The sequence below is a fragment of the Pelmatolapia mariae genome, linkage group LG23, assembly GCF_036321145.2.
Source record: "Pelmatolapia mariae isolate MD_Pm_ZW linkage group LG23, Pm_UMD_F_2, whole genome shotgun sequence".
Lineage (NCBI taxonomy): Eukaryota > Metazoa > Chordata > Actinopteri > Cichliformes > Cichlidae > Pelmatolapia > Pelmatolapia mariae.
In genome coordinates this window covers 30,935,035-30,963,024 of record NC_086246.1, presented here as the reverse complement: position 1 = coordinate 30,963,024, position 27,990 = coordinate 30,935,035, and the positions used below count along the sequence as shown (strand labels likewise).

The 27,990-nt window shown below is 37.4% G+C and overlaps 1 protein-coding gene across 1 annotated transcript; it reads left to right on the top strand.

The window, feature by feature from the left end:
- Positions 1–19,415: 19,415 nt before the first annotated feature.
- On the top strand, positions 19,416–26,917 carry sh3yl1 (SH3 and SYLF domain containing 1). Its single transcript, XM_063467653.2, has 10 exons — positions 19,416–19,480; positions 19,628–19,741; positions 21,542–21,606; positions 21,845–21,957; positions 23,258–23,386; positions 23,489–23,633; positions 24,074–24,155; positions 24,262–24,327; positions 25,512–25,544; positions 26,656–26,917. Exons 2-10 carry the CDS (start codon positions 19,687–19,689, stop codon positions 26,862–26,864), a joined length of 897 nt encoding a protein of 298 aa, XP_063323723.2. The 5' UTR covers positions 19,416–19,480; positions 19,628–19,686; the 3' UTR covers positions 26,865–26,917.
- Positions 26,918–27,990: the final 1,073 nt, after the last annotated feature.

The following is a 27,990-nucleotide window of genomic DNA, read 5'->3' as shown; positions in this document are numbered from 1 at the left end:
GAGCAAGACCTTCAGCATGCACTGGAGCCCTTTGCCTAGTACCAGCTCTGATCAGAGTCAGCATCTCCAAGTCTGAGACTATGGGAGTTCTGGAAAATGGTGGAATGCTTCCTCGGGTTGGAGGAGAGGGCTCCCCCAAGCGAGGGAGTTCCTCACAAGGGAGTTCGAGTATGTTTGGTTCTTATTCACATATGGTAGAAAGATTGAGTATGTGATGGATTGGAGTATTGGTGTGGCTTCAGCAGCAATGCAGTGGTGAAGAGAGACTCTTCAATTTACCAGTTCAACCATTTACTTATGGTTGTGAGATCTGGATATGTCCAAAAAACTAAGGTCCCAAATGCAAGCAGTCAAGATCATGAGTGTTTAAACCATTGCAGAATGGTGTTTGGTGTAGTCTTACTGAGACAAGCAAGACCTTCCCTGAAAAACACATAGCTTGGATGTAAGGATTGGACTGGACAAGAATTTAGCGATTGGGATTCCATTATCGATACCACTTATCAGTTCATCTCGATTCTCTTATTGGGGGTTGGTGTCTTTAAGAGTCACCACCATCGCTAACCAGTACATAAAAGAAATCACATTCATACAAATTAATTCAATGCTGTGTGGTCAACTGTTTATAATGTATTACAAAATTAGACTTTTCTTAAAAGTAAAGCAGTACGTTACTTAATTATTCCCAAAGAGAAAGTAATTCTTTGCACTACTCGTAACATTACTTCAGTGTTTCTCCTTAAAATTACCTGAAATGCATTGTCTCATAATTGCCAATAAACCATATAAATCTGCAGACTATTTTCTTATACACCAACACAAATTCCTATCCTAATGAGGACACACATAAGATTTTTCACTATGTATTTAGGTATAAACACAAAGCAGACAGCACAAAGCAAAGATGAAAAAACACCACAAAAAGACTTGTGATCAGTGACCACTGCAGTGATTCTCCTTTAGAAACATGAACAGGTCAAAACTGTTTGCAGTCAAACATCTGTTGCCTGTTAAAGTTCAGGCAACAAACAGATGACTCCTTGTCTGGGGTCATCATTCACTCAGCTTTAACATCACTTTGGGTTCTTGGGTGGCTTAGTGTTAGCATGCTGTCTGTGCAGATGCTTGATACAAAGTTGTAGCATCATAATGCAGATGTTTCTGTCTTGGATGCAGTATACACTTTACCATCACACTTTTATCCTTTTGTAGAATAAAAATAAAAGTATTGTCCATATCCACCCTGCAGACTGTGCAAATATTTTCCTCCTCCAGCGCACAGACTAAAATCAGCTGATTGTAGAGCAACTGCAAATAGAACTGATAAGCGGGAATGATAGGCAAGCAGGCTAACAATTCCAAGGAACTGAACTACTGGGAACTTGTTTCTTGTAGAGAACTGGTTCCAATCCCTACTTGACTGGCAGCATGTCTTGCCCCTAAACCCATAACTGTGGTTCACCATTAATAGTACTTTTACAATATTCAAGTTACCAGTGCTATGTATACTAATACCCTATACCACCAGCAATGCTGGGTTTAAACAGTGTGTTAACCAGAAACTAGATAGTTACTGTCTTCTTTAGCCCAGAAGATACAGTGACCATCATTTCCAAACAGAATCTCAGATTCTGATTGGTCAAACCATAAGACAGTTTCCCACTTGGCCTCAGTCAATCTAAAATGAGCATGGATTTAGAGAAGTTAGCTTGATTTATTTTTTTCTGTTCTTTGCATGAGAAAGTTTATGTATGATGAAGTAATGAGCTGTAGTCACCTCTAATGGTTTTCAGACGTGTTTCTGGGACTATGCAGTGATTTCCACCATACAGTCATGTTCGTTTTTAATACAGTGGTACGTGAACACCATCAATGTCCAGTATTGGTTTGAAGCATTTTCCTTTGTGTGCAAAGACTTCTCTAGATCCTTTGAATTTTTAATGATAATATGAACCATAGATGATAGAATCCACTAGGTATTTGTGTTTTTATGTTGAGAGTCCTTTACGAGTGGTGAGCCCGTCCACAGCTTAATATCTGAAAGACTCAGCTTCATTGGGATGCTCCCTTTAATGCTTGATGATTCACACATCTTATGCTGTCTTTAGCTACTCTTGTCTTTTTTGGGAATGTGTTGCTGGCATCAAACTCAAAATAACCTTTTTTTTTTTTCAAAAACCAAACATTCAACATATTGCTTTTGTATTATTTTCAATTAAAATGGGCTTTTAATGATTTGCACAGTATTCTGACATGCTTGTGCTGGACTGCGCACTGAAGTAGCGTCATTTCTTTGCAGGGTTTCATCAAAATGACATCAAAGGAATTCCTTTTGGTAGTGCTCTGGAATTAATGAGTGCTCTGATGGGAGAGGCATGTTGAGTGACACATTATATTAATATGTAATTATATTTGGAGCTGAAGATATTTTTGTCATCTTACTCTTCCTATAATTGTAGACAACAGTACTCCTTTTAGTTTTGTTGTTGTTTTGTGGGTGCTTGTGTGAAAATTGCAAGTGGTTCATGGTTTTTGTTAAATGAGTATCTGCCAAAATCAACCCTGCAAAGCCTTAGGGCAAGCTTAGTTTAGTATTTTGTTAGCCAAGACTCAACTAAATGTATTTCTTTCTATCCTTTTTCAAGATTGGTCTCTAGAAGGTACAAACAACAAATGTAAACAGCATATAGTAAGTACTGAGTCAAGTGTATAACAGCAGTTCTTTAGAAGTTACCGTCCCAGTCACAAAGCCATTGTACCTATGAAGGTACAATAAGTTTTATCATTATATGTTCATTATATATCAGTTTTATATATCAGTTTGTGGTTACTTATGGCAACTCTATTTAAATTTGAAAGTAACTTTTATCATTTGTTATCATTTTTTAATCTCTTTCAGGGTGTTTTATAGCCAGTGGCTTTAAGGATCCTTTGTCCTGTCGTCTTGTTCAGTAGATCAGAGGTAAATCATGCTGTTGGTGAGCCTGGATGTGAATGTGTGACTTGCTATTGGAGGAGCCGTTTGTCTCTGACAGGGTGAACAACATAGCAGAACTGTTGACTTTGGCTGCTGCACAGTTTCATGTTTGAAGGGAATATTTCCTCTCTTGTCTCTGAGCCAATCTGACTAATGTCTCTGACCTTTTCACACAACACGCACACGTCTTTATTTTCAACTTTAGTGCCAACAAACCACTCATAAACACGTGCGTGACTGAACTTTTGAATAACCATAGAACATTTAAAAACTGTTTAAACTTCAGGTATTTGAATCTTTTGTTTATCCTGTTCAAAAAAGAAAAAAACTCACACAAACCTGTCTGCAGCTGCAGGAATTTCTCCTGACTGTTCAATAACACACAGCTGGAGTAATAATAGGAATGGCGCAAGTCCTTTAACAAGGTAATGATCTGTCTGTCTGCCTGTTTGCTTTTAGCTTGATGTTCCCAAAATATTACTTCAAGAAATTTTATAATAATTAGGCAAACTGTCAAATGTGTGTGTGTGTGTGTGTGTGTGTGTGTGTGTGTGTGTGTGTGTGTGTGTGTGTGTGTGTGTGTGTGTGTGTGTGTGTGGTTGTAGTTCGACCAGCTCTACTGCAGTTTTGGCAACCATTTCCATTCGTCTTGTCCTGCTTACACACTCTCAGTGTTGGCAGTTCTCAGCTGAGAACTGAGCTGTTTTTCCATTTGCTTTGGTTAACTGAGGCTTGTATGAAGGTCAACAATCAAATCTGTTACGTACCAAGCATTCAGAGACCATATGGACTTCTGTCTCCAAGCTGACTCTGTTTCAATTTGTTTGCATGTGAGTTTTGATCAAATAAACAGTTACTAAGCTTGTGACAGTTATGTTTTTATGACTGTAAATACAATGCAAATGTTATCTAGTGAGAAATACTTCACTGATATGTCTGCTTATTAAATCTGATATTATTAACCATTTCTGGGCCCAAATTCAACTTTATTTCCTAAAACCAAAAAAGCACTAAGATAATACTAAGAAAAAAACCTCTCCAAATTCTTTCAGTGAACACGTGCGTTTAAAGTCAAGTATCTATAAATAAGAGATTTTGCGGGGGTTAGACAAATTGGAAGTTGAGGCTCCCACATGGGTAGAAACTACTTGCTAACTAGGTTAGCTTTATGGGTCACAGAAGCATGGTAGTAATTCAAAACCCAAGTCATCTAGTGAAACCCAGGAGTCGTTGGAAGCAAAACCTCAAGAATTATTTAAAGAGTAGTTGTAAAATAGCTAACTGACCGTCTGCAGAGAAGTATTTCATTTGTAGAATTTCAGTCAGGTTTCAGAACTCATCATAGAACAGAGCATTAGTGAAAGTTAAAAATGATTAGAGTATGCCATAGAAATTAAAAGCTTTGCACTGTAGTGGTTTGATTCATATATATCTAAGAAACTCCAGTTTCTTCATGTAAATGGAGATTCCTCTTCACATACAAAGTTTATTTATGGAGTTCTACAGGGTTCTGTCCTAGGACCAATTCTGCATTATATTATACATCATGGCTATTCAACTAAAAATTTAGTTGGGCCAGATTTTCAAACCGAGGAATTTATCTGGGTCAGATATTTTTTGCAGCCAGTAAGCAGCAGATCATGATCAATTTCAAACCCACACAACTATATTGAAAAACAAGTGTTTTTTTATTCTTTTTCCCCCTGTAAATCTGGTGACCTCTCACAAATGCACATCAAAAGGTCCATTTAAAAAAAGAGAGCTATAACCAAACTTTTTTTTTTTTGCACATTTCAAATAATAACAAAAAACATTTTGATAAGTCCCTTTCAAATTAAAATAAATATTTTGCTGACCACTCACTTTTCCTGCCATGGATGGAGTATACAAGTATACAGACACGCTTCATTTTCAGACCATTTTCCTCAAAAAAGCTGAAATCTTCTAAAACATTATTTCGCCAGCTGTGTGTCCCTCTAACGGTAGTAAGCCGAGCAATTTGCCATCCAAAAAACGGACATATACGCACAACTGTGCATTATCAGTTCTGTCTGTGAACCCATCTCCTGCTATAGACATTACATCAGTTTTCTTCAGGTCATCTAACAGCATTTCAAACTCGTCTAAAGCCAGAACTTCAACTCTACGAATATTTGAACTGTCTGACAGGGGTACGTTTTTAATAGCAGATGTCACTCTTACTTTAATTTTTTCGTCACTTATCACCGCATCCACCATGGCCAGCATGCAGTATTTCACTGTTTCAGAATCTGTGAAAGGCCTTTTCTTCTTCGCCAAGATCCAGCAAACAAGAAGGGAAGCTGCTGCAGCTCTCTCTTGGGCTGCACAGGACCCTCACCATGGTAGTACATCTCCGGTTGTAAGATTATTAAACTCGCAATTAAACTGTACTTTTGCAGCCCTCTCCTGAGATTTCTCTGGAAAGTTTGTGCAGGAAGTCTGGTGTTTGTCATTGTGGTGCCTTCGTAAGTACCGCAACACACTCACTGCAAATTAAACACATAGGTTTGGCATTTGGATTTGGCGGGAAAATGAATAAGTATTTGTCAGCCCAGGCAGGGTTAAACCGACGGTTTTCATTGTCAACTTTACGCTTTTGCACTGAGAAAGACATGCTGTTGTCGCATCATACATTACGATGATAGTGTAACGTGAGGGTTCACTAGATGGTTTGCAATCTCTCTGAATAATTAGGAACAGCAAGATGGAGACGGATAACTTTTTTAGCAGCCTCCTTACTCTTATACTTAGCTCAATGCAGGGAAAACAACTAGATATAACACATACTTATTACTGCTTTGAACATGCATGTGTAAACATTCAAATGTGTAAACATGTAAATATCAAAACACGTAACCACCAAATAGCTACATAACTAGCTCTATAACCCTTGTAAACACCTCTTTGTATATCAAATTAGATTTAAATTTACTTCTACACTTTACAATAGTTTAATATGTTTACATCACGGTGCATTGTGGGTTAAATATTGCTAGGCTAGTAGGAGTGTTGCATTCACAGTCTACACTACGCTGTAGGAATTTTTAATTTTTTAATTTTTTTTAATCAATTAATTTTTTGCGTTTTCTCTGTGTTTCTGCCAGGACCACAGGCAGGGCCACTCGCAGGTTGCTTCTGGGCCGCATGTGGCCCACAGGCCGTCATTTGAATAGGCTTGTTATACATGGTTCCCTTAGGCAGTGTCAAGCAAAGGCATGCAGATGATACCTCAATTTATCAGTCAATGAAGCCTTACTAGACACATCAATTAGTTAAACTTGAGGACTGTCTTAAAGACATAAAGACCTGGATGACCTCTAATTTCCTTCTTCTAAATTCAAATAAAACTGAGGTTATTTTATTCAGTCCTAAAAATCTTAGAAACATGGCTTCAAACCAGATGCTTCTTCTAGATAGCATTACCTTTGCCTCCAGCAACGCTGTGAGGAATCTTCAAGTCAATTTTGACCAGGATATGTCTTTCAATGTGGATATTAAAAAATATGTAGGACTGCTTTCTTGCACAATATCTGAAAAATTAGAAACATCCTTTCAAGACATGGAATGTGAAGATTATCTACCAAAATAGGTATTTTGTTTCAGTTTTTACTTTTTGTCTCTCTGACTGTCTTTTATTTAAGCATTTGGTTTTAACTCACTGGTTAGCATCAGAAAGAGATTGGGAAGTGGTTTTGGGTAAAATATGATGACTATCCAATGTGACACATTCTGATCCTTTCTAACCTTCCATATGTAACAAGCTGAGAGTGACAGATCCATCTCACTGTTGCCAGCTTATTGCCAGTGATGTGGAAAACATAAACAAGAAACTGCTTTGGGTTTAAATAGGCCCTTTCACAATGTTTAGCCTCTTTTATAAAACCTGCCTGGCACAATGCCCTAAAGCCAAACTTTTCCAATGTGTAATGAATTTCTCCTCATGTTGAAAATAGCCACCATTATTCAGTGAAACCCAAATCAACATATTTAATTATCTTGTTTTGCCGGACCAACCAGTCAAAAAAATCCCCTAAATGCGCTATTTAGCGTCAAAGAAAACAGGGTGATATTAACTGTTTAGAAGCTTGTTCTTCTTTAAAAAAAAAAAAAAAGACTTAAATGATGAAACAGAAAAGCCTAAAAAGTTGATTAACTGGTTGGTTTACCTCCAAGGTACTTGTGAAATTTTGGAGAGAGAATATGAAATTAAAAAGACATTAAAGCACATGGTCATTAATATTCATTAATATTTGATGTGAACATTTTTTGTTTACAGGTTTTTGTTTATACCCCAGGAGCTATGTTGTCATGGGCTCTTTCCTCTGGTAGAGTCTCCCAAGGCAAAAAACATTAACATCAAAATTTAATGGATCCCTCTCTGAAATGCCGCGTTTTTGCATTGGCAAGGTTTATGTTTCCCAAAAATGCCAGGAACTGTGTTGTCATGGGCTTTTTCGTCTTGTAGGGTGTCGCAAGGCAAATTGGTCTTGGGTGAGGGGCCAGACAAACAGCAATGAAGGGAAGCCAAAGGATAAGTGCCTGGGCCAGGGGTGCTACTCACTTCAACTGAGGATATAGTTGGGCAGTGGAAGGAATTCTTTGGGGACCTCCTCAATGACATGGCTTCCATAAATGAAGCAGAGTCTGGGGATGAGGGGGATGACTTGCCTATCACTAGGAGTGACATCATTAAGGCAGATAGCCACCCACAGTTCCTTTAGGCTCTGGATGTTGCAGCTCTGTTTTGGTTAATATTCCTTCGCAATATTGTGAGGAAGTTTAAAGCAGCACCAAGACAAAGATTAGTCTTGGCAGATTTGGATGGTGATTCCCGTTTTGAAGAAGGAGAGCTGGATGGTGAGCTGTAGTTACAGAGGGATTACTCCTTCCTAGGAATCACTCCTCAGCCTCCCTAGGAAGGTCTATTCCAAGGTTTGAGAGTGGAGAATCTGTCCATTAGTCAAACCTTGGATTCGGGAGGAACAATCTGATTTTTTTTTTTTTGTCCTTTCACAGAACTTTGGACCAACTCTTTATCCTCTTGAGGATATTTGAGTTTGTCCAACCAGTCTACATGGCTTTTGTGGACTTGGAGAGGGCCGCTTTGTTGCTCTGAGTTTGAGTAAACTCTCTTCATTTCTCTCTTTGATGCTTTAGAAAAATAAATATGTCCGCACCACATTTTACCAGCTCCCATCTGTTCAGATGGAGGCAGCTGATCTGCGGATGACTGTGTCTCTGTGTGGCAGAGTTCACAAGAGGTTTGGGAAGAAAACTGGTTTGCTTTCACATGATATCAGCATAATAAATTCTGACTTGCCACAGTCCACATGATTGCACACAGGCCTCTCCTTGCACCTAATTGCCATCCAGTGGATTTCCTATTTATATTATGTCATCGATCTTACACTTGTCCCAGTTGTCTATTTTTGACTAAAGGTTGACTGTAGATGAAATTTGAAAGAACAAATAATGTAAAAGGATTTTATTAGATTTGTTGCTGGAAGAGTTGGAAAGTTATCTAAAAATCTTCTAAACCAGCAATAGAAAACTTCATTATGAGTTAAAGACTGAAATATCCATACAAAATATGAAATATGAGTTTTAAAATAAATCGGCCGGGTTGGATGCCCCAACCCAGTATCACGGCAAAACCTGTAATAGATATGTTGGTCCACCGTGTCCACTTTGTGCTTTGCCTCTCCAAAAAGCGAAATGGACATGCAGAAATTGCTTTACTGCATGGAGAAATTGTCTTACCAGCAGGAGGAGATAATATATTTAAAGCAGTGAGCAAAAACATTCCAGGGTCCTTAATCGTCAGAAATGATTAGGCTAGGCGGCTAATGTGTATTTACATGTAAATGTGGTAATATTGGCTTAAAATAAAATATCTCTGCTGTTACTGCAGCTTACTCCAACCTACTGCAACTTCTGCATGTGTGCACATTTCACATTTTGAAGAGGCAAAGCATGGAATGGACACAGTGGACCGGTGTGTTTATTACACGCTTTGTCATGATATCGGGTTGGATGTCTATAGGTTGTCCATAAGTTCAAAAGCACCACTTTAGAGGTTGCCAAGATTAAATTCTTGGGGGACAGAGGAAAGTTTTGGAAAAATGTGTGTTACAGGCTTGAAACATACTTTACACTGACTTGCATTTATTTCAAAGTCAAGCCGAAAGTTAAGCCCATGTATACAAACAAACAGATCAGGATCCACTATGTCAGGAACTACAATGGGATCAGGAAAAAGCCTGGCACTGAGCATTGCCACACTAACGCCATCCCTATTGTGAAACATGGTGGTGACAGCATAATGCTGTTGGGGTGTTTTCCAACCACAGTAACTACAACAGAAGCCAGGGTAGAGACAAAAATTAATGCAGAAAGTTATTGGGGTTTATATTTAACCAACACAATGATCCAAATCATCCATGTAGCAAAGAAATTTAACTCTCTAATAGAAAACTCCTAAAGCCCAGGCCTGAACTGAACAGAGCAACACTGAGAGATTTAAACAACAATCAAGTTCCGAGAAGATGGGGAATCTTGAAGGATCAGTCTCAAGAATACCTGAGGCAGTTCCTGTCAAAAAAAGATTTATAAAGTTTTAATTGAGAAGTTTATGTTTCATTTAAATTTCAGTATTTTACTGTTATTACATGCACAGAACATACCAAAGCCTGTTTCTATTTTTACAATGTGTGTGGATCAGTGAAGAAGTTGTATAATTTAACTTTTAAAGATTAATCTAACCTGTAAAAAACTCTGAAAAAACTCCATTGTATGTGGTGAAAATCTAAACAGCACTTTAAAAACTTATTAGAATAAACAGTTAAACATAAAATGGTTGCTGTTTTGGGGTAGTTATTTGAAATAGTTGTAAAAACAACAGAGGCTATACAGCGGGAGCGGTGAAATGAGGTGACTAACAACTGAAGCAGGTAATGACTAATCTGTGATGGATTACTCCTGAACGTCTGCCAGAACTGCACTGCTACTGTCTGCATCCCAACACACAAACACGCACACACACACACACTCACATACTTTAAATAAACACATTCTTGTAGTTGTTGCGTTTGTAGACTTGAGTGTGCGCACACACACACACACACACTGTGCATCTTACATTCCTGGGAGGGGATGTTTGACTGACAGCCCGGGGGCGTGGTCAGCATGACTAGGTAACATTGTGGTTTCTGTGCGTGTGAGGAAGGTTCGTTAACAGTCTGTCACTAATTGTCACAGATGTAAAAGCAGTTGTGTCCTGATTTGCCCACTGAGGGTGTTTTTGGATGAAATGTTCAACACATTTCTGTCTATTTCTAGAACTTAAGATGGATTTTAGTAGCTTAGAAAATTGAATCGACTTCTGCATAGACTATGATATATCTAGAAGAGGTGGTATGAAACTGTAGTACTTGTGAGAGGACTTGGTAAGGACAAGACAAATGTCAAGGCTTAATACAAGATTCCTATTAGGGGAGTGCAGAACTGGGAGGATGACCATTAATGGACAATAGGACTTAGAAGGGACTAGAAGACTAGCAGATTTGGCAACTTAGAGGATATCTGTGGAAACTGAGGACTCTGAAGATATGCATTACGTTGGACTAGGGAAAAACAACTTTAAAGTAAATTCAACCTTTTATGGAGAGAAGAGGCCTGAAAGGAACATCTGAAGAACTCGAAGACTAGAAGATGACTTGAAAAGGCTAAAGGACCCAAGGAAGAACTCAAAAATTGATCTGTGACTTTAGAGGCGTACTCATAGTAAATTAACAAGATTAAGAGGACTGGAAGGGAGATATAAAAAAGGCATTATGTTACTTGGGTGTTGGAGTGCTTGACTAGAAACTTGGAAACTGTGGAAATGACACAGTGGGTAAAAGAGAACTTTGAAAGAGACTTTTGGGGGGACTAACGATAGAAAAGAGGCTGAATAGAGAACAAACAACTGAAGAGTGGGAAAATGGTCCAGAACTAGCACTCACTGAGAACTGGGAAACTTGGAGAAGGCTTTATCATTGAATTTGACTTTTAAGACCACTAATAAGGATTAAAGACTCATTTTACCATAGGATAACATCAGATAGATTCAAGAACTTACAAGGATTTTGGATTCCTTGAATTGAAGGCCTGGGAGAATGATTTGTGGATGATTTGGAAAGAGATCTGGACCTGGAGGTTGGGGGTGAGGGTGATCTGCAGATGTCTAAGAGAACTTAAAGACTGAATTATGTGGACGTGAAGAGTAACTGAAAGTCTTAAAGAAGACAGATCATGGACTGCAGGACTTGAAAAATGATTTTTGAGGATTTTGAGGAGGCCTGTAGAGGATTGAAGGAGTGGGAGCCTTGAACTGTTTTGTAGAGACTGGGTGGCCTCACGCATACACACTGAGTGGAAACACATTAGGAAGACAAATGGCTGCAGTCAGACAGATGTTTATCCAGCAGGCTATTTAAAGAGAAGCGATTGTGGAAAAAGATAAAGATGGTGGGATGAGAGTAAATGAGAGATCAAGGCTGAGAAAAAGGAAAACATGGATAAGGAAGGGCATTAATGATTTGTTTCGCTATTTAAATCTTTTTATGCATTTCATTGATCATTCTGTTTAATTTTATGGGGCAGTACAGTGGCCCAGTGCTTGTCACTGTTGGTTCACATCAAGAACGTCCTCCATGCAAATGTAATGTCCAGGTACTCTGGCTTCTGTCCACAGTCCAAATGTAGTTAGTGGGTTAGGTTAATTTGGTCGTGGCCCATAGGTGTGAATGGTTGTCTTTCCATTCACACTCACAGACTGGCATCCTGTCCAGGGTATACTCTGTCTCCTGCCTGTGGTAGCTGGGATAGGATCCAGTCTCTTTGCAACACTTAACCCTCTCAGGCTCAAATTAAGTTTTAGTTGCTAATGCACAACCAAGTCCTGCAGTGGTACTTCTGAGTAAAAAAAACTCATAAAATATGTATGTGGGGTAATCAGGTTGTTAGTGTTTTAACTGTTGCAAATCTGCAACGCCTGCCTTGAGAGGGTTAATTGGATAAAGAGAGGAAGATTGATGAATGTTTAATTTAATTTTTTTTTAAAGTAAAATGCTAGATTAAAGCCAACTTTAGAATATATGATTTTGTTCATGTTTACATTTATTTGAAAGGGACAATGTTCATTAATTAATGTAAACGTGCCAGTTTTACAGGTCAGCCTGATTGGAAATTATTGATGAAATTTAATGAATATTTAATTTAGTGAATTACTGGTAACTTTTTCAATCATCAAGCATCTTTAAACCATCATAAAATTATGCACAAATGAAAAAAAAACTCATTAATACTTTATCAAAACCTGTTTTGAGTTTGTTCAAAAATACCAGAAAATATTAGCAAAATATTAGTGTCCAAAATGATATTACATTTTTTTAACTAAAATGTCAGAATTAAACATCAGCAAATGTAAAATAAAAATAAATATAAAAAAATAAAAAGATCATTAAAAATGATTTTTTTGTAAAATATGAAAGAAAAAGATGTAAAACACGTAAAAATATTATTGAAATGCATGCAAAATCAATAAATCTCTAAGAAATATATTAATGGAATCATTGCAACATATCAAATGTCAGAATAAAGTATTAGGAAATACTAAAACAAAACGTGCAAATATTACAATAAAATAGTTTAAAAAGTCTAAATGATTCCTACAAAATATGCATTAAAATGTATGAAAATACAGGTATGGTAAGGTATACAGGTAAATACAGGTAAATAAGGTATGAAACTGTCCAAAAACAAGTTTTTGGTAAACTGGGTGGTTCAAGATCAGCTATGTCTAAATTCAATAAGCTCCCTTCTCTAAATATTTACGCGCTGCATTTTCTCAGCAGTAGATGGAGTCGTGAACTTACAGGTTACACAACATTACTACTGAGTGATATAACTGTGTGATTTGTTATATCAGCCACAGCGATGCTGGCAGCTAACATTAAGTCCAGCTAAAGATGCCAGAAAATCATATTTATCTCCAGTCAGGAAGTCACTGCCTCTGGAAACTTTTATCTTGTTTTCTACATTTGTAGAATTTAAACTTTTCCCATTCAAATGTCATTATTTGAAATTTAAAAAAACATAATAATATAATTTAAAAATTCAGCTAAGTGTAAAAATGCCTTACGAGTCAGAAGCAAATCACCCACTATAATCAGTTTGAGACTACAAGTAGTATCAGTGGTGGATACTATTCAATTCAATTCCGTTTTATTTATATAGCACCAAATCACAACAACAGTCACCTTAAGGCGACTACTTGGCAAAAGTCTTGAGCCACTGCTCCATTTCTTTATCTTTTGCTTCCAATGAACCAGGCACTCTTATAGTTTTTCAAAGTGATCTTCAGCAGTCGTTCTCCACACTTTCTGAAGATCTTTTAAAATATTTCTTTGGACATTAGCAGATTTTTCAGTCCAGTCCTTGTACCTGACCACTTTCAGAGGAATATTTGTTTCTGTGTGTTTGTTTGTTTGTTTGTTTGTTTGTTTGTTTGTTTGTTTGTTTGTTTGTTTGTTTGTTTGTTTGTTTGTTTGTTGAACCACTTAACAGTGACCAACAAGACATTCAGGCAAAACAGGCACTTAACTAAAGACATCAACCAGTGTTGATTTACAGATGCCTAAAGATGCCTACAATTTTAAATGTATCTTTAGGCACTTTGTTACTGCAGATTACCACAAATGCACATAATTTCTTCAATTAAAAAAAACACCAATGATAACACAGCTTGACAGACATAAAATTTTATTTTTCCCCAAAAAACTCTTAGCCAGAAACGTGCCATATCTCCATGGCATGGTGCGCAGTGTGTCCTTAAAATATGTAAAATATAAATGTAAAATGACTAAAGAAAAGGTTCAAAACACGGCAGAGGCTCCATCATGGTCTGCATTTGAGGCAGTGGTGCTGGAAATCTTAAAACTGATGGACTTATGAACAAAGAAAAGTACCTTCAGATTTTGTTCCACTGTACAGTACCATCTAGAAAGTGTCTGATTGGCGGCAGTTTCGTTTTTCCACATGACAAGGATCCCAGACACCCTACCAGTGCAGAAAAAGCATATCTGGATAGCACTACCAGTCATGGATTGGGGTAAGAAAACCCATGGAAGTGGCAATCCACCCATCAGCAAGGAAACACCGGCCACAACTCCACGTGAGAGTGAGAGAGAAAGAAAGAGAGAAACTACAGAAAGAAAAGGCAAAGAGGAGAGGCATGCCATGACTACTTCCATATATGTTTGAACACGTTTCAGTAGCCACTCCATAGTGTAGTGGTTTACACATTTGCCTAACAAGCAAAAAAATACACAAATTCCTTTGGGGTTGTGTCAGGTAGAGCATTTCCTGTAAACATTCCACAAAAAAACATGTGGAGCTACCTGCTGTAGTGAGCTCTTGTGAATATGATTAATGGAGTGGCTAAAAATGGCATTATTTTTTTCCTGCACATGTCTCAATAAAACCCTGCACCTATTTTCCATTTTGCTAACAAAATACAAAAAGAAATTGGAGTGGTTTGAGACGTTTACATAGTACTACTGATTTGTTGCTCTTCATTCAGTATATGAATATCTGATATTTTAATAATTCTATTTATAATTTTTCTGTTTTATATTGGTCTAATAGTAGCTCTGTTATTGTTGTCAAGATAGTTTACTTACAAAATACTAAATACTTTTTTTTTATTTAAATACTTAAAAAAAAGTTTTTCCTTTAAAAAGATTCAAATGGACTGTGGGAGGAAGCTGGAGTACCCGGGGAAAACCCACGCAAACACGGGAGAACATGCAAACTCCACACAGAAAGACCCTGGCCTGATGGACATGCACTTTGTGGGGATAGGTTAATTGAAAAATCTAAACTGTCCATAGGTGTGAATGCGGGAGTGAATGTGAGTGCGAATGGTTGTCTGTCCCTGTGTGTTAGCTCTGCGACAGACTGGCGACCTGTCCAGGGTGTACCCCGCCTCTCGCCCTATGACAGCTGGGATAGGCTTCAGCGCCCCCCGCGACCCTGAAAAGGATAAGCGGAAGCGAATGGATGGATGGATGGAAGATTCAAATGCTTTATATATCAGTGGACACTTTTATTACATTTTTATTGTTTATTATTCATAAAAATAATATATATTTTTTTAATATCTTCAGTATATTTTATATATAGACTTTTTTTTAGATATTGTAATAATATATACAATCAATCAATTCAATGAGCAACTACCAGAGGTAAAACTCATTATCTGGATGCAGTATTTTTACTGTCAGATATCAATATACCTGAGAAACAAAAAACATCTGAGTACCAAATTAAAAGCCTCCACATTAACCGCGCACCTGAGAGTCTGAAATCAGGGAAAAAGCCGCCCGGTCGAGCTACCTTGCAGACACGCGAGAGCGCGCCTAGTTGATAGAGAGCACCAGCCTTCACACAGCAAACCGACACAGTTCCAACTGCCCTCACCTAACCACGTGCCTCCACTTAGAGCTTCTCCTTTACGTAGTTTTTGCGCGCGCAGTTTCCGGCTGTGAGAAGCGTCAGGTGAAGCGGAAGTGAAGTGAAGAGGCTTGTACTGCTCACCTGTCGTCAGTCAAACTGACAGAGAAGAAACAAGAAAAAAAAGTAAGTTAAAGATAAAAGAGTAATTTAAGTACACAAGGAGTTATTTTATGTGTGTGTCTGCTGTTTCCGGTCTGTTCTACCTGTCTGCTTTACCTGTACACCTACAGGGTTAGGTTTAGTAAAAGAAGACCAGTTTTACCAGGAAACGTTCTTACAGTTTAACTTTACTCCCTTATAAACGGCAGTTTTAGTTTTTCTGGCTCCCAAACTGAAGAGTAGGACCCCCCCAGAGGGTCACGGGCAGAGGGAGATGTGGGTTAGGGGAGTAAATATTTGTTTATTAAAATATGTGTACACAAAAAACATACTTTACAAGACATCTGACAGTTTGTTTTTGGGGGGGGGGGGGGGGGGGGGTTAAGATATTTTTCAGACATTAATATAAATATATATATATATATTTTTTTTTTTAAACTTACATGCTGCCTATTTTGGCCTTGGCCATAGGGTTGGGTTGGGTAGGGTTGGGGGGCTGCTCATGTTGTGGAGAATCTGTGACATCTCATTAGTGTTAACGGGCTGTCGTTAGCTGTTAATCAGCTGTGAGTGACTGCTTCTCTGTGCTGCTGGGTTTGTTATGTTACGAGTGAAATTAATAAGATTAATTATACTAGTTTATTGCCATTGGACCTCGTCATATGTGACCAGAATCTTATGAAAAATAATCAGAACTTCCTTGTGGAGGTAACAGAAGCAAGAAACCTGCACTAATTCCCAGTAAAAGCTCCTCATTTACATCTAAAACCTCTTTAAAGACAACACAGCTCCTAAATAACTAAAACCTAAAGGACTTCTGCCAAAAATCTGACTGTTCTTATTAATGACTAACTAACCAAGACAAGTTAATCCTGTCTGATGACTATAGCATGGATCAAAACCATAAACCACTAGAAACTACTAAGAGGAACTCCATCATCAAGAACAGCCAGACAACTGGCCAAACCAAGAAACATTCCCAGCTTGACCATCACAACTGTGTTTTACTATCCTACATCAAAGCATCGTGTTCACATTAAGCTATTTACCTTGTTGTTGTGAGCAGTTGTGATGTTATACTCCTTGTATACCTACGCCCACTTGTGGTAACTCTAGCCTCTCTCGTTGTATTAATCAAGCTAATCCACAAACCTATCTCACTAGATAGATTTGTGGATAGATGTTGCAATGACCATTATAAATAACACCAAAACTAAACTAATTACAAAGCTGTTGTTTTGCTATTTTTTTTGTCAAGTATATCAAAAGTATATCAAAAGTAATGCAGAACTTATTAAAATATGATAAATTTATATATAACATGATCTAGTTCATGACACACATTGTGGAGTTTAAGCTTCCTGTAAGCCATATACTAATCCAAGGTCTCAGAATTTTATGTTGGACTTCAGCTACATTTTCAAAATGCCATATTCCTGAGGTCATAGTAGTAAATATTTGGATTAAAAATTTGAATGACATAGGTTAAATAGTTCTCTAGATATAGCTATTTAAAAATAGCTCAATTGAAAGGCTTGAAAAGACTTGAAATTACCCCTTCAACATTTTTATGAGCAAATCACAGGGAAATCACAGATCATCAGTTGACATGCAGCGACTTTGGAAACCTCCCTAGTGACCTATTTAGACATCTCTTTAACAAACAGTACCATCTTAAAGTCCAAAGGAACATTGTTGCAGGCATAAGGAACACCCATAGCCAACCAAAAAACCAATTAAAATCCTGTATAACCGCTCCAAAGATGAGTCAAACTTCTATGTAGATGATCACAGTCTAATTACCAGAACTTCTGACCAACAACTAGAACATAAAGGAATGTTTCAACCTCCTTAGACACTAATTAAACTTGCATGATTGACTAGAATTGTCTAAAAAGAGCAATAGAACTTCCATACACAGGTAGATTCTGTCTGAAAGATGGCTATAACTAACTCCACCTCAGTGCTAGCTGGGGTGGAGTCTAACTGAAGCCACTGGATTCATGTTCAGAATGGAGGATTGGGTGGTTTCTCGGAGTCAGTGTTTTCTCCATCAGTGCTGCAGGCTGTGATGGAGTCTAGGCGATGCTGCAGGAGCACTTGGCCATGTTGGCGTGTTGTTGGTCAGCGGCACGTTTGGATGTGCTGTTCAGGCTGTGTCATGTGTCAGGAATTTGCTGCTGCAGCAGGAGTGCATTTTGGCATGTCGGCAGACTGGTCACAGCTCTCTGACTCTCACTGCAGAGATTTCCTGGTAAGTCTTATGACGTGAGACCTGAAGAAGAGTCATCTAATCTTTAAAAATCAAATACAGAGAAAATGGGAAGAAAATTAATCTCTTACTGTTTTCAAAAGCAGAAATACAAATTAATTTTCTGGTATTAACTTTAAAAAAAATTTATTTTAAATGTGAACACTGAGCTGCTGTTTTCAAATAAAAGAGTTCAAAGAACTTGGTTAAAAGAATCCCCATGACTTGGTAGAGAATAAAACACGGTCATAATGATATATATGTGTGAATGATTAATTTAATTCTTTCTGGAAAAGAATTAAAAGGTCCTGCACCTGCAGACTTATGTGTCATATGTGTTATTATCTACAGGTTTAGGCATCCATCAATTAATATTATGATAAATCATTAGGTGTGTGTGCGTGTGCGTGTGTGTGTGTCTGTGTGTGTGTGTGTGTGTGTTTCAGATATTTTGTTATAGTTGTTGTTTTCTCTGAGATAATCAAAACATTTTTGACTTTTTATTAATGTATTTAATATTTTAATTATATTTTATTTCATACTTAATATATTTTAGACTTTAATGTTTTAAGAGTAATACGTTTTAAGAGTCTTAAGTTTTAAGACTTGTTTTAAATCTCTTTAAATACTAGAAAAAGTATTAAAAAAATTTTTATTTATATCTCTTTATATTTCAGATATGTTCTCTTTTTTTGTCTGTGAACAAATTTAGTAGTTTAAAATTTATATATTTAAATAATAGATTTAATTTTGATATTTTGAAAATCACATTTTATAAATGTTGCACACAAATGTAAAAATTAATGAGGGTTTAACTAGCACAAATATTTATGTTCTAAAAAACTTTTCAAATTTTGCTTTTACCACTGCAGTTACAGAAGTTTTGTCTATTTTCTATTTTAAGGTAAATAAATCCAAATATAGAAAGTAGGGGCAAGAAAATATTCAGTGCATTAATTGGGTAGTCCTCCTTAATGGAAGTTTATTTGGATATGCACATATTTTCTTTGAATAAAGTGTTGCTGACATTACACTAATGGATTAGTTATTGGCCAGGAAGCTGCGTAAAAAGGGAATTCCTTTTATGTCACAGAAAAGCTCATATCTGTCCTTATTTCTTCTTGTTCTGGACTGAATGTTCCTCTTCAGCTTGTTTCAGCCGTGAGCAAAATGATATTTTTTTTTCTAATAAGTAAACATGTCCCTTAAAATAACGTGCCAGTTATCAGCATAAATGAGCTTTTGAGCCTCACAGTAAAAGCGTAATGGGAAGTTTGTTTGCTACAGATGGAGATAAGATAAGATCAATTAAAGTGAACAGTGAGCTCATTGATGAGTGTTACTCTTCGGTTTGTTGCCAGGATGATAGCTTTTTAAGCTGTTGAGGAGGGTAGGGTGGAAGGGGGCAGCTTTGAATGAGCTGCTGATGCCTTTAACGAGCCATGTAATTTGGGTGTTTGCAGTGAGTAACCCAATCCCATCCAACCTGAAGTCTGAGGCCAAGAAAGCTGCCAAGATCCTGAGAGACTTCACCGAGATCTCCAGCAGAAATGGACCAGACAAACTCATCCCCGGTAACAACCTGTCATATTGTCAGCTTTATATACTGAGGACTAGTCCAGTGCTCTTTAAATACTTGGGTTTTCTAATATATTTTAAAATGTGAAGTATTTTACTGTAGTGTAGCTAAAAGTGTGTACTCTACCATATTTTTGTTGTAGCTCACGTAATAGCTAAGGCTGAGGGTCTGGCCATCATCTCCGTCATCAAGGCAGGCTTCATGATCACAGCCAGAGGAGGCAGCGGAGTAGTCATCGCCAGGCTTCCTGACAGACGTAAGATCACCACTCCTTCCATGCTCTGTAAAGGTTTGGAATTTTGCACTGGCATCTGTTGGTGTGTTTCAAAAAATATAAACTTTAATTAAGAAGGCTGCTCAGGTAAGTCACCAAATGCCAAAATATGTGGAGACTTATGTTGTCTTTCTTTTTTTCATCTGTCAGATAGAACAAAGCCGTGCTCGATCAATCCACTAATTGTTTTGCTCCTTCCAACCAGCACTTCAGCCTCATCGACAAATAAAATGATTCACTCACAAGCATCAAACTCCAGTCCTGAGAAATTACGCTATTCCATAAAAAAAAAAAATTAAATGCTATTGATGCATCAGCAGTACTAGCATGGTGTTCTGCAAAGCACGATTCTGACTCCTCTATTGTTTGTTTTTACTTGTGGATATAACAGTTTGTTTTTCTACACAAGAATAAATATGGTTTTGCAAGCTTGTATTTGTCTGAAGGATATAAGCACCAAAAGTCTGGAGAAATTGAAGACATTTTACAACAGAATTTAACATTTTTACAGCTTGCTTCAAAAAGTAGATTTGGTTTTTATAGCTAATTTCCCCCTTTATACAATTTTAGTGCTGTGACTTATAAAATCACCAGTTTAAATTGTATAAAGGCTTAAAGTTTGCATTATTATGCCACGGTGGGTTCTTTGAAAGATTGATAGTGGCACGGTGGCTGTAGCTACTAGCTGTCTGCTAGGCTTCATGTTAGCTAATTGGAGTCCAATTGAACCCTGGTCTATGTTTGTACTGTTGGCACCTTTTTGGAGCATTTCGAATCCAAATATCTGAGGAAAATTACTTGCTGTGCAGTTAATTGTACTATCAGGACAGTCCAAGAACTCTGTGCTAAAACTCTGTAGTGGAATTCTTGGAATTTATATGCTCTTATCTCTTAGCATGTGTCTGTGTGATGTAATGGTTGTACAAAGCAACTGAACTTCGAAAAAAAAGAAAGATTGTAATTGATTGTAGATGGCATTTTGACAATAGTATACTTTTGTTACCCTTCCAAGTAAAGTCTCTGTATGTTTGTGAGAAACATGTTGCTTCTAGAATTTATCTGCATGATTGATCTGAGTGACTGAATTATTATTCCTCTGTTATTTGATTGTCACAAAGTATAAGATGAGTACACATTTTTTTATGTGTTCTAGAAAGTCTTTACCCTTTATTAGTAAGGTAAAGAGAGTTCAACAGCAGAGGTGTCATGTTGGAGGAGGAAATAATAGCTGGTTTTTAATCATGGATTTAGCCGCAGTCTACGAAGCAATTCTTGTGATTTGTTGCTGTTTGCCTGTTGTCCTGTTTTTTCTTCTTATCTGGTTCAGTTTTTGCTGTTTTTGATCTTCCTGAGTCTCTCAATAATCCTTTTGTTGTTTTGTTTTGTCTTGTGACATTTTGGGCTACTGCGGTTAAAAACCAGGCCTCCCTGCAGTGTTGGGAGTGTGCTGTAGTCATCTGACACGTCAAGCGTTTGATGTCAGTGAACTGGTCCGGCGGTGGTGGATGTTTGAGTTTGTCGTGGTGCCAGAACCCACCGAGGGTCACACGGGCCTTACTGAGTGGTGCCACCACCCCTGCTCTTCTTCTTCAGGCTCTTTTGTTGGTTTTCTGGATTTTCACTTTAAAGGAGCAGTTCACCACATCTGAAAACACTGGCGCCAGCAGTAGGCCAAGCCATTCTTTACAGTCCAGCTCTTGTCTGTGTGAATAATCCATCCTGGCTTTAGCCATAAATATTATCCATGCTTGAGCTTTATTCTGTGTGTTATTGTGTCTGCAGGCTGGTCAGCACCTTCAGCCATTGGCATCGCTGGTCTGGGTGGAGGCTTCGAAATCGGGGTGGAGGTATAATCCCAAATCTTATCATTTTATTTATTTGATTTCTGATTTGCATTCCAAGAGGAAACATTTGTACTTGTGTTGAATTTAGGGGTTCACAATAATCGCCATAAATGTGTCAATAGTGTTTTTAAAGGTTGTGAATGCAGCGGTTTGCATCACTGAGATGTCAATTTGTCCTTTAATGCACCACATCCCTTTTTGGAAAGCAGAAGTAAAAGCTAATTTTCTGGTCCCCCCTCAGGTGTCAGACTTGGTGATCATCCTGAATTACCGGAGGGCCGTCGAAGCCTTCACAAAGGGTGGGAACTTGACGCTTGGTGGGAACGCCACTGTCGCCGTGGGACCTGTTGGAAGGTGAGTCTACTCCCCACCCCCCACCCCCCCCCCCCAACACAATCTGTCTGTCTGTCTTTTAATTGCCTTGAATGCTTTCTGTTTATGTAAATTACAGCTTAGGTTTGATTGTCCTATTCTGCTTAGAGATTTATGAGACATTTAATGACAGTTTGTGTTTTGAGGCCTGAAGCAGATAGCCAAACTGTCTGAGGTGGGGAAAAAATCACCTGTGATTTACTTTAGAGGCCAATTAAGATGTTGAGGTTAATTTTAGAATAAGGTGGTTTCAGGGTGGGTTAACCGGTTTTGGTGCTCATGTATTGGCAGGTGTTTGTGGGCGTGGTGAGTTACATGTCAGTCGGTTCATTCTCAATAAATGTTACAGACAGACAACAAATGGTAGCCAGAGCTGAATTTGTTTGAAGAAGATGGTCAGTTGTTACAATTAGTTTATGTTTGAGTGTATATGGTACTATGAAATTAGTCACATACACAGTGATTGAATAACCCGCAACCAGCTATAGTTTTACAGACACAGCAGGAAATAAACCTAAAGAAGACTGCAGGTCCTTGGAGAAACCAAGGACTGTGTTTTTTTGTTTTTTTTTAATATTCCCCCGGTGGTTCTTAAGTCTCTTTTTTAGCATTTCTTTTTTTTTTTTCTTTTTTTTTTTTTTTGCATCAACTGTATATGAAACATTGTTTGAACTACTGTGTTGTCATCCATCGATTTCTGCTCTGCAGTTAAGCATTTTGGCTATACTATGTTGGGGTTTTTTAGCCAGAAGTGGCCATCTTTGGATGAGAGATTGAAAAGCTAAGGTATCAACTAGCGCTAGCTAACTGTATTAGCAAGCTACATTACAGAGGTACAAACTGCTAAAAAGTCATAACAGCCAATAAAAAGCTACAACTTCACTCACAAAAACTGGAACACAGACTTATTGGTCATTGAAGCAAGTTTTGCAGTTTTTTATTTTGCTATTTGATTTTTTTGGGGGGGGGTTGGTTATGAACCAAGTTGCAGCTTGGTTTGTTTGGTTTTTGTTTTTATTTATCTCTTGTTTGGTTGGTTTTTTTCATCCAGTAAAACAAATCTGTGCTTGGAAAAACATTTATTTTTTTTGTGCAAAAATTTTTTTTTTTAAATTAAAAAGAGCATAGGAGCATAGGACCCAGGATCATGTTCTGTGAAACATATCACTAATGCTAATTAACCGGTCATTAGGTGTTAATGTTTTCAAATTCTAAAATGTTACTTGACCATTTAAACTTCACCTTTGCCAGTTTGATCAATAGAATAAATTCTGCTTGTTAGGAACGTGGAGGCTGATGTGGCTCTGCGGAGTACTGCAGCTGTGTACACCTACTGCAGGTCCAGAGGTTTGTTTGCAGGTATTTCTCTGGAGGGATCCTGCCTCATTGAACGCAAAGAAACCAACCGCAAGTATGGGAAAAAACACGAATCTATCTGCTGCATGTCAGAAGTTTAACTAGTTCTGTCTTTTCCAAACAAGTGCTTGTCTTTAATCCAGTAGTGTTGTTGCAGATTCTACTCCCAAGACATCCGCGCATCTGCCATTTTGAATGGTGATGTGGAACCGCCGTCAGAGTGCTATGACCTCTACCACATCCTAGATGTCTACGCTGAGGCCTACACCACCGACTGGACAAGCAAGAACTTGCAAACTAGGGTAGGCAAACCAAAAGCTTAAGTCAAAAAGGAAAGGCAGCTATGTGTGAAGTGAGAATGGTTTCAAAAGATGCCCTAAATAGTTTCCAGTGTGCTCACTAAAGGGTAGGTGAGTGCAGGCAGCTCAGTTCAGCACACAGACTTTTCTAATACAAAGCCATGCTGTTGGAATAGAGGCAGTATGCAGTTTAGCATCCATCTAAAATACCCTGACAATTATTTTGCTTTATTTTCTACATAGTGGCTCAATTTTGTAGTAGTTTACGCATTTGCCTAACAAACAAACAATGGAGACACAAATAAATTGTAGCTCAGTGACTGTTATACTGAATGTCATGTGATTGATTTTTTTTTTGTCTGTTTTTTAATTTATGTATTTATTTAATTTTTGCCTTTATCTAATATGCAGTACGTAAAGTGTACATTTGTGCTCGTCTCCAGTCATCCGTTCGCCCAGCCAGACCACCAGCTCCGATCCAGTCAAAGCCACCAAGCTACTCCGAGGTGTCAGCAGCCAGTGCCGGTAAAGCTCTGAAATACAACTGTTCAGGTGTTATTAGTTTATGGAGGAAATTGTCTGTAATGGGGTGTGTGTCTGTGTGTTTTTGCATCTATGTGTCTGAGTACAGGAGCTGGAGCAAGGACTAAAAACACTCTCTACCCAAGTGTCTCTGTCTATAAATCTGAAACCTCAAGTGAGTTTTACATTAACTTTCATTACTTACTCCTTACCAGCTATTCTTTTTTTTTTTTTTTTTTTTTTTCCATTGTCTACCTTTGTGAGGAGCGCTGTGACTCCTTGAGCTCACTTTCAAACTCAGAGGCCGCTGACTTGGTTTTATTGCCCATGTTAGTAACTGGTTTTGGGTCTGGAGAATTCAAATCAACCAATTATTACAAACATATTCTTCTTTTCTGTGGGTTTTTGCTCGCATCTTATTATAGTCAGAATTTGTTATTTTTCTTTTTTTTAATCCTTTTTGTTCCTTTTGTTGTCATTTTGTTTTAAACCATTTTGCATCCCATTTCAGACAGATTTCCATGCCTTTTGTGGCCATATTGTGTTTCTGTGGTCAGTTTGTGTCCCTTCATAATTGTTTAGGACCGCATTGTGGTTGTAATGGACAGCTAAACAACATCCTGGGGGTTTTTTGCTCGAGAAATGGTTAAACTGATGCAAAACAAAAAGAACAAAAGTTGTTCGTGCTCATTTTGTATCCCTTTTCTTTCAGTTTGTCAACTCTCCATGTGGTTGTTTAGCATCGTTTTCAGTAATTTTGTCTCCCATTTGTATTTACCTTGTTTTGTATCTTCATGTGGTCACATGGCACACCGTGTATTCAAGTCTGTTATTAACCCACGACCTTGATGCAGCCAGTACCAAAACCCATTAATAATCCTAGTGTTTTGTGTATGTACGTATGTGCGTGTGCATATTTCCGCGACACACACCTGTTCAAACAGCTACGTTGTGGGGACCTGACCCCTTTGTGTTGATAAACGAGTCCTCCAAGGTAAATGATTAATTTTATGGTGAAGACGTGGTTTAAGGTCAGTGAGTCTTCAGCAAATTAATGTAAGTCAGTATGATTGTGCAGTGATAAACACATTAATATATTGTTATCAACTTTGGGGCTGCAGCTCTCTCTAGTGTTCACAGCACATATCTGCAACTTAAACTGCAGCGCTATTTATTTTAAATAAGCTCTTTATTTAAACACTAATGAATAAATTTTAATGGAGGAAGATGGAAAAAGAGCATCAGTCTTTCATATTTCTTGTTTGAGAACTTATTTTTATTAATGTTTTCACAGCTGTAGATTAATTTTCTCCAGATTCATTAACCGTGACTTAAATTGATGTTTTGTTTCTCTTTCAGGTCAGTTTGCCTCCAGAAACTCTCAGATGAACGGTATGAATATTTGATACATCTCACACAAAAAATGAGTCTAGTTAACAAGAAAGTTGAGGTGCTGTGCAAAATGTAAATAAAAGTCGAATGAAATGATCTGCAAATTTCATAAACCCATATTTTATTCACAATAAAGCATAAAAAACACATCAAGTGTTTAAACTGAAAAAAAAAACATAAGCACATTTTATATTTGATGGCAGCACCTCTTCATTTAACAGTAGTCCATAAAACTAGGAATTGTGGCAATGTATTGCCTGGTAGAAGATTCTAGCTGCTCAGTAGTGCTGAGTCTTTTTTTCCCAAGGTTTTAGCATTGTCTAGATAAAATGTGTAAAAATATATGTTGCTTTAAAACTTTTAGATACCTTCAGCACTGATGGTGCATTTTCACATGTGCAAGTTGCCAGTTCCAAAGGCACTCATGTACCCCCATACCTCTTGGACTAAATAGTGATAAGGAGCCTGTTTATTAAAGTTCTCTTAAGTTCCCAGGTTGTAGTGCCCATGCTTTTCAAAAAGAATTTCAAATTTGGATTCGTCTGACCACAAAACGGTTTTCTACTCTGCCTCGATCCCCTTCAATTTAACTTTGGTCTAGACAAGACATGAATTATGTTCAGATTTGAGTATGGAACAGTGAGTGTTCCTGAGTCCATGCAGTGATTTCCATGACAGAATAGTTACAGCACTGCCACCTGAGGGCCTGAAGCTCATAGGCATCCAATATTGATTTTCAGCCTTGTCCCTTAATTTTTTCCAGATTCTCTTAAGCTTTTGATGTTTTTATGTAATTTAGAGAATGAGATTTTCTGATGATCTAATTAGATGAAAAATGTTCCTCCAGCTGTTTCTTTTTAGTAACCCTTACTATTTCAGTTTTTGTTTCGTAACTAATTCAAAAGTAGCTTTTTTTTCATGAAATAGTAAAATGTCTCAGTTTCAACATCTGTTTTCTATGTGTTATTGTAAATAAATATTAATATTCTGAATTGTACAACATAAATATATCAGACCTATGTTAAACAGTGAATTTGCAGTAAATTAAATCTGCTTTTGTCAAATGTTTGTTTTGTTTCTGTTTTACTTTCTTTGTTTTTGTTAATTGTAGATTGGGGATCATCAGAGGGTGGAGCCACTGGGCTGATGGTTGTCACAGCGACACACCCCTTTGCAGGGGAGCAGCCAGGTGACCTCAGCTTTGTTCCAGGCGACCGTATCACCGTCATCACGAAGACCGACTCCCAGTATGATTGGTGGGAGGGGCAACTGGAAGATGGGCGGGTTGGGATCTTTCCTGCAAACTTTGTTACATATTGATACTACTCTCTGGATGTCTGACAGAAAAACCTCTGAAAGAACCAATATTGGGTAAAATGAATTTGGAACGTGGTTGTTCTGTTAGGCGAAAACACTTAGTAAATGTAATATTGGAAATTTTGAAACATTTGTCAGACAAAATACATTTTGACATATTTCACAAAAATATTTTAACTGGCATTTTTAACCATTTCAAATGTTTCATTTAATATTAAAGTACCACTGTTTGTTTCTTGGTACACATTTGAATCACAAAAAGACAACCACTTGGATTAAATGAAATCAACTATTCCATTATTATTATTATTGTTATTATTATGATTATTAGTATCATCATCATAATTATTATTATTATTTACATTTAGTTTGAAATTGAATGGCAACTTTAGGCTGGTTGCCTAAAGGTTGGCTGCCAAGAGAAACATTTGTTTGTTTGTTTTTTCTTTTAGTTTAGTTTAGTTTCTTTTCTAGTTTAAAGTCTTGATAGTTTAAGATCAGTGGCACCACCAAAACTGCTGTAAAGTCTAAAAATCGAACAAAAAGTTGAAATTTAACTGTCAGCTGCTGTGATCAGGGAACTTTAAGGGGCTGTAAATTTCAACACCAATTGTTAAGCACTTTCTTTAGCTCTTTAAGTCAATTTGTTACAATTATCTTGGAGATGGTTATACTGACTTTGCTGCACCCTTGTTCTTTTTTTTTTTTTTTTTTTTTCTGCATGTAAATATGGTTACGCATAATGTTGTAATAATGTTAAATGGAGCAGGTTACAAGGTGGATGAAGGAATTTTTAAGGAGTTTAGTATGCATATCAGTTTAAATAGTTTGTTTTTCTTCACTTTGCACTTTTTTAAAATGACATTTAAAGTATGAGTTTAGGGATCTGCTAATGTTTTCATCTTAACAATGTCTTCAGATGAATAATTGTGGTGTGGGTGGGTATTTCTTTTGGGGGGGGCTTTTTCATAGCTGCAGTACAATGTACTGTTTGGATCCTATGCAAATATTAATAAACCTTATGTGTTCTAAGATATGCGCTTGTTTTTATGCAGAGAGAACAGCAGAAATTTAAAAAAAAAAAAAAGCTAATTGGGCTAACATTTGAATATTTCCTGCGTAATCGCAC

Excerpts from the sequence above, each read along its gene's own strand:
- sh3yl1 (XM_063467653.2), top strand. The coding sequence starts at position 19,687 with ATGATCACAGCCAGAGGAGGCAGCGGAGTAGTCATCGCCAGGCTTCCT. Across the intron at positions 21,607-21,844 it reads GCTTCGAAATCGGGGTGGAG|GTGTCAGACTTGGTGATCAT; the intron begins GTATAATCCCAA and ends GTCCCCCCTCAG. Across the intron at positions 24,328-25,511 it reads CTATAAATCTGAAACCTCAA|GTCAGTTTGCCTCCAGAAAC; the intron begins GTGAGTTTTACA and ends TTTCTCTTTCAG.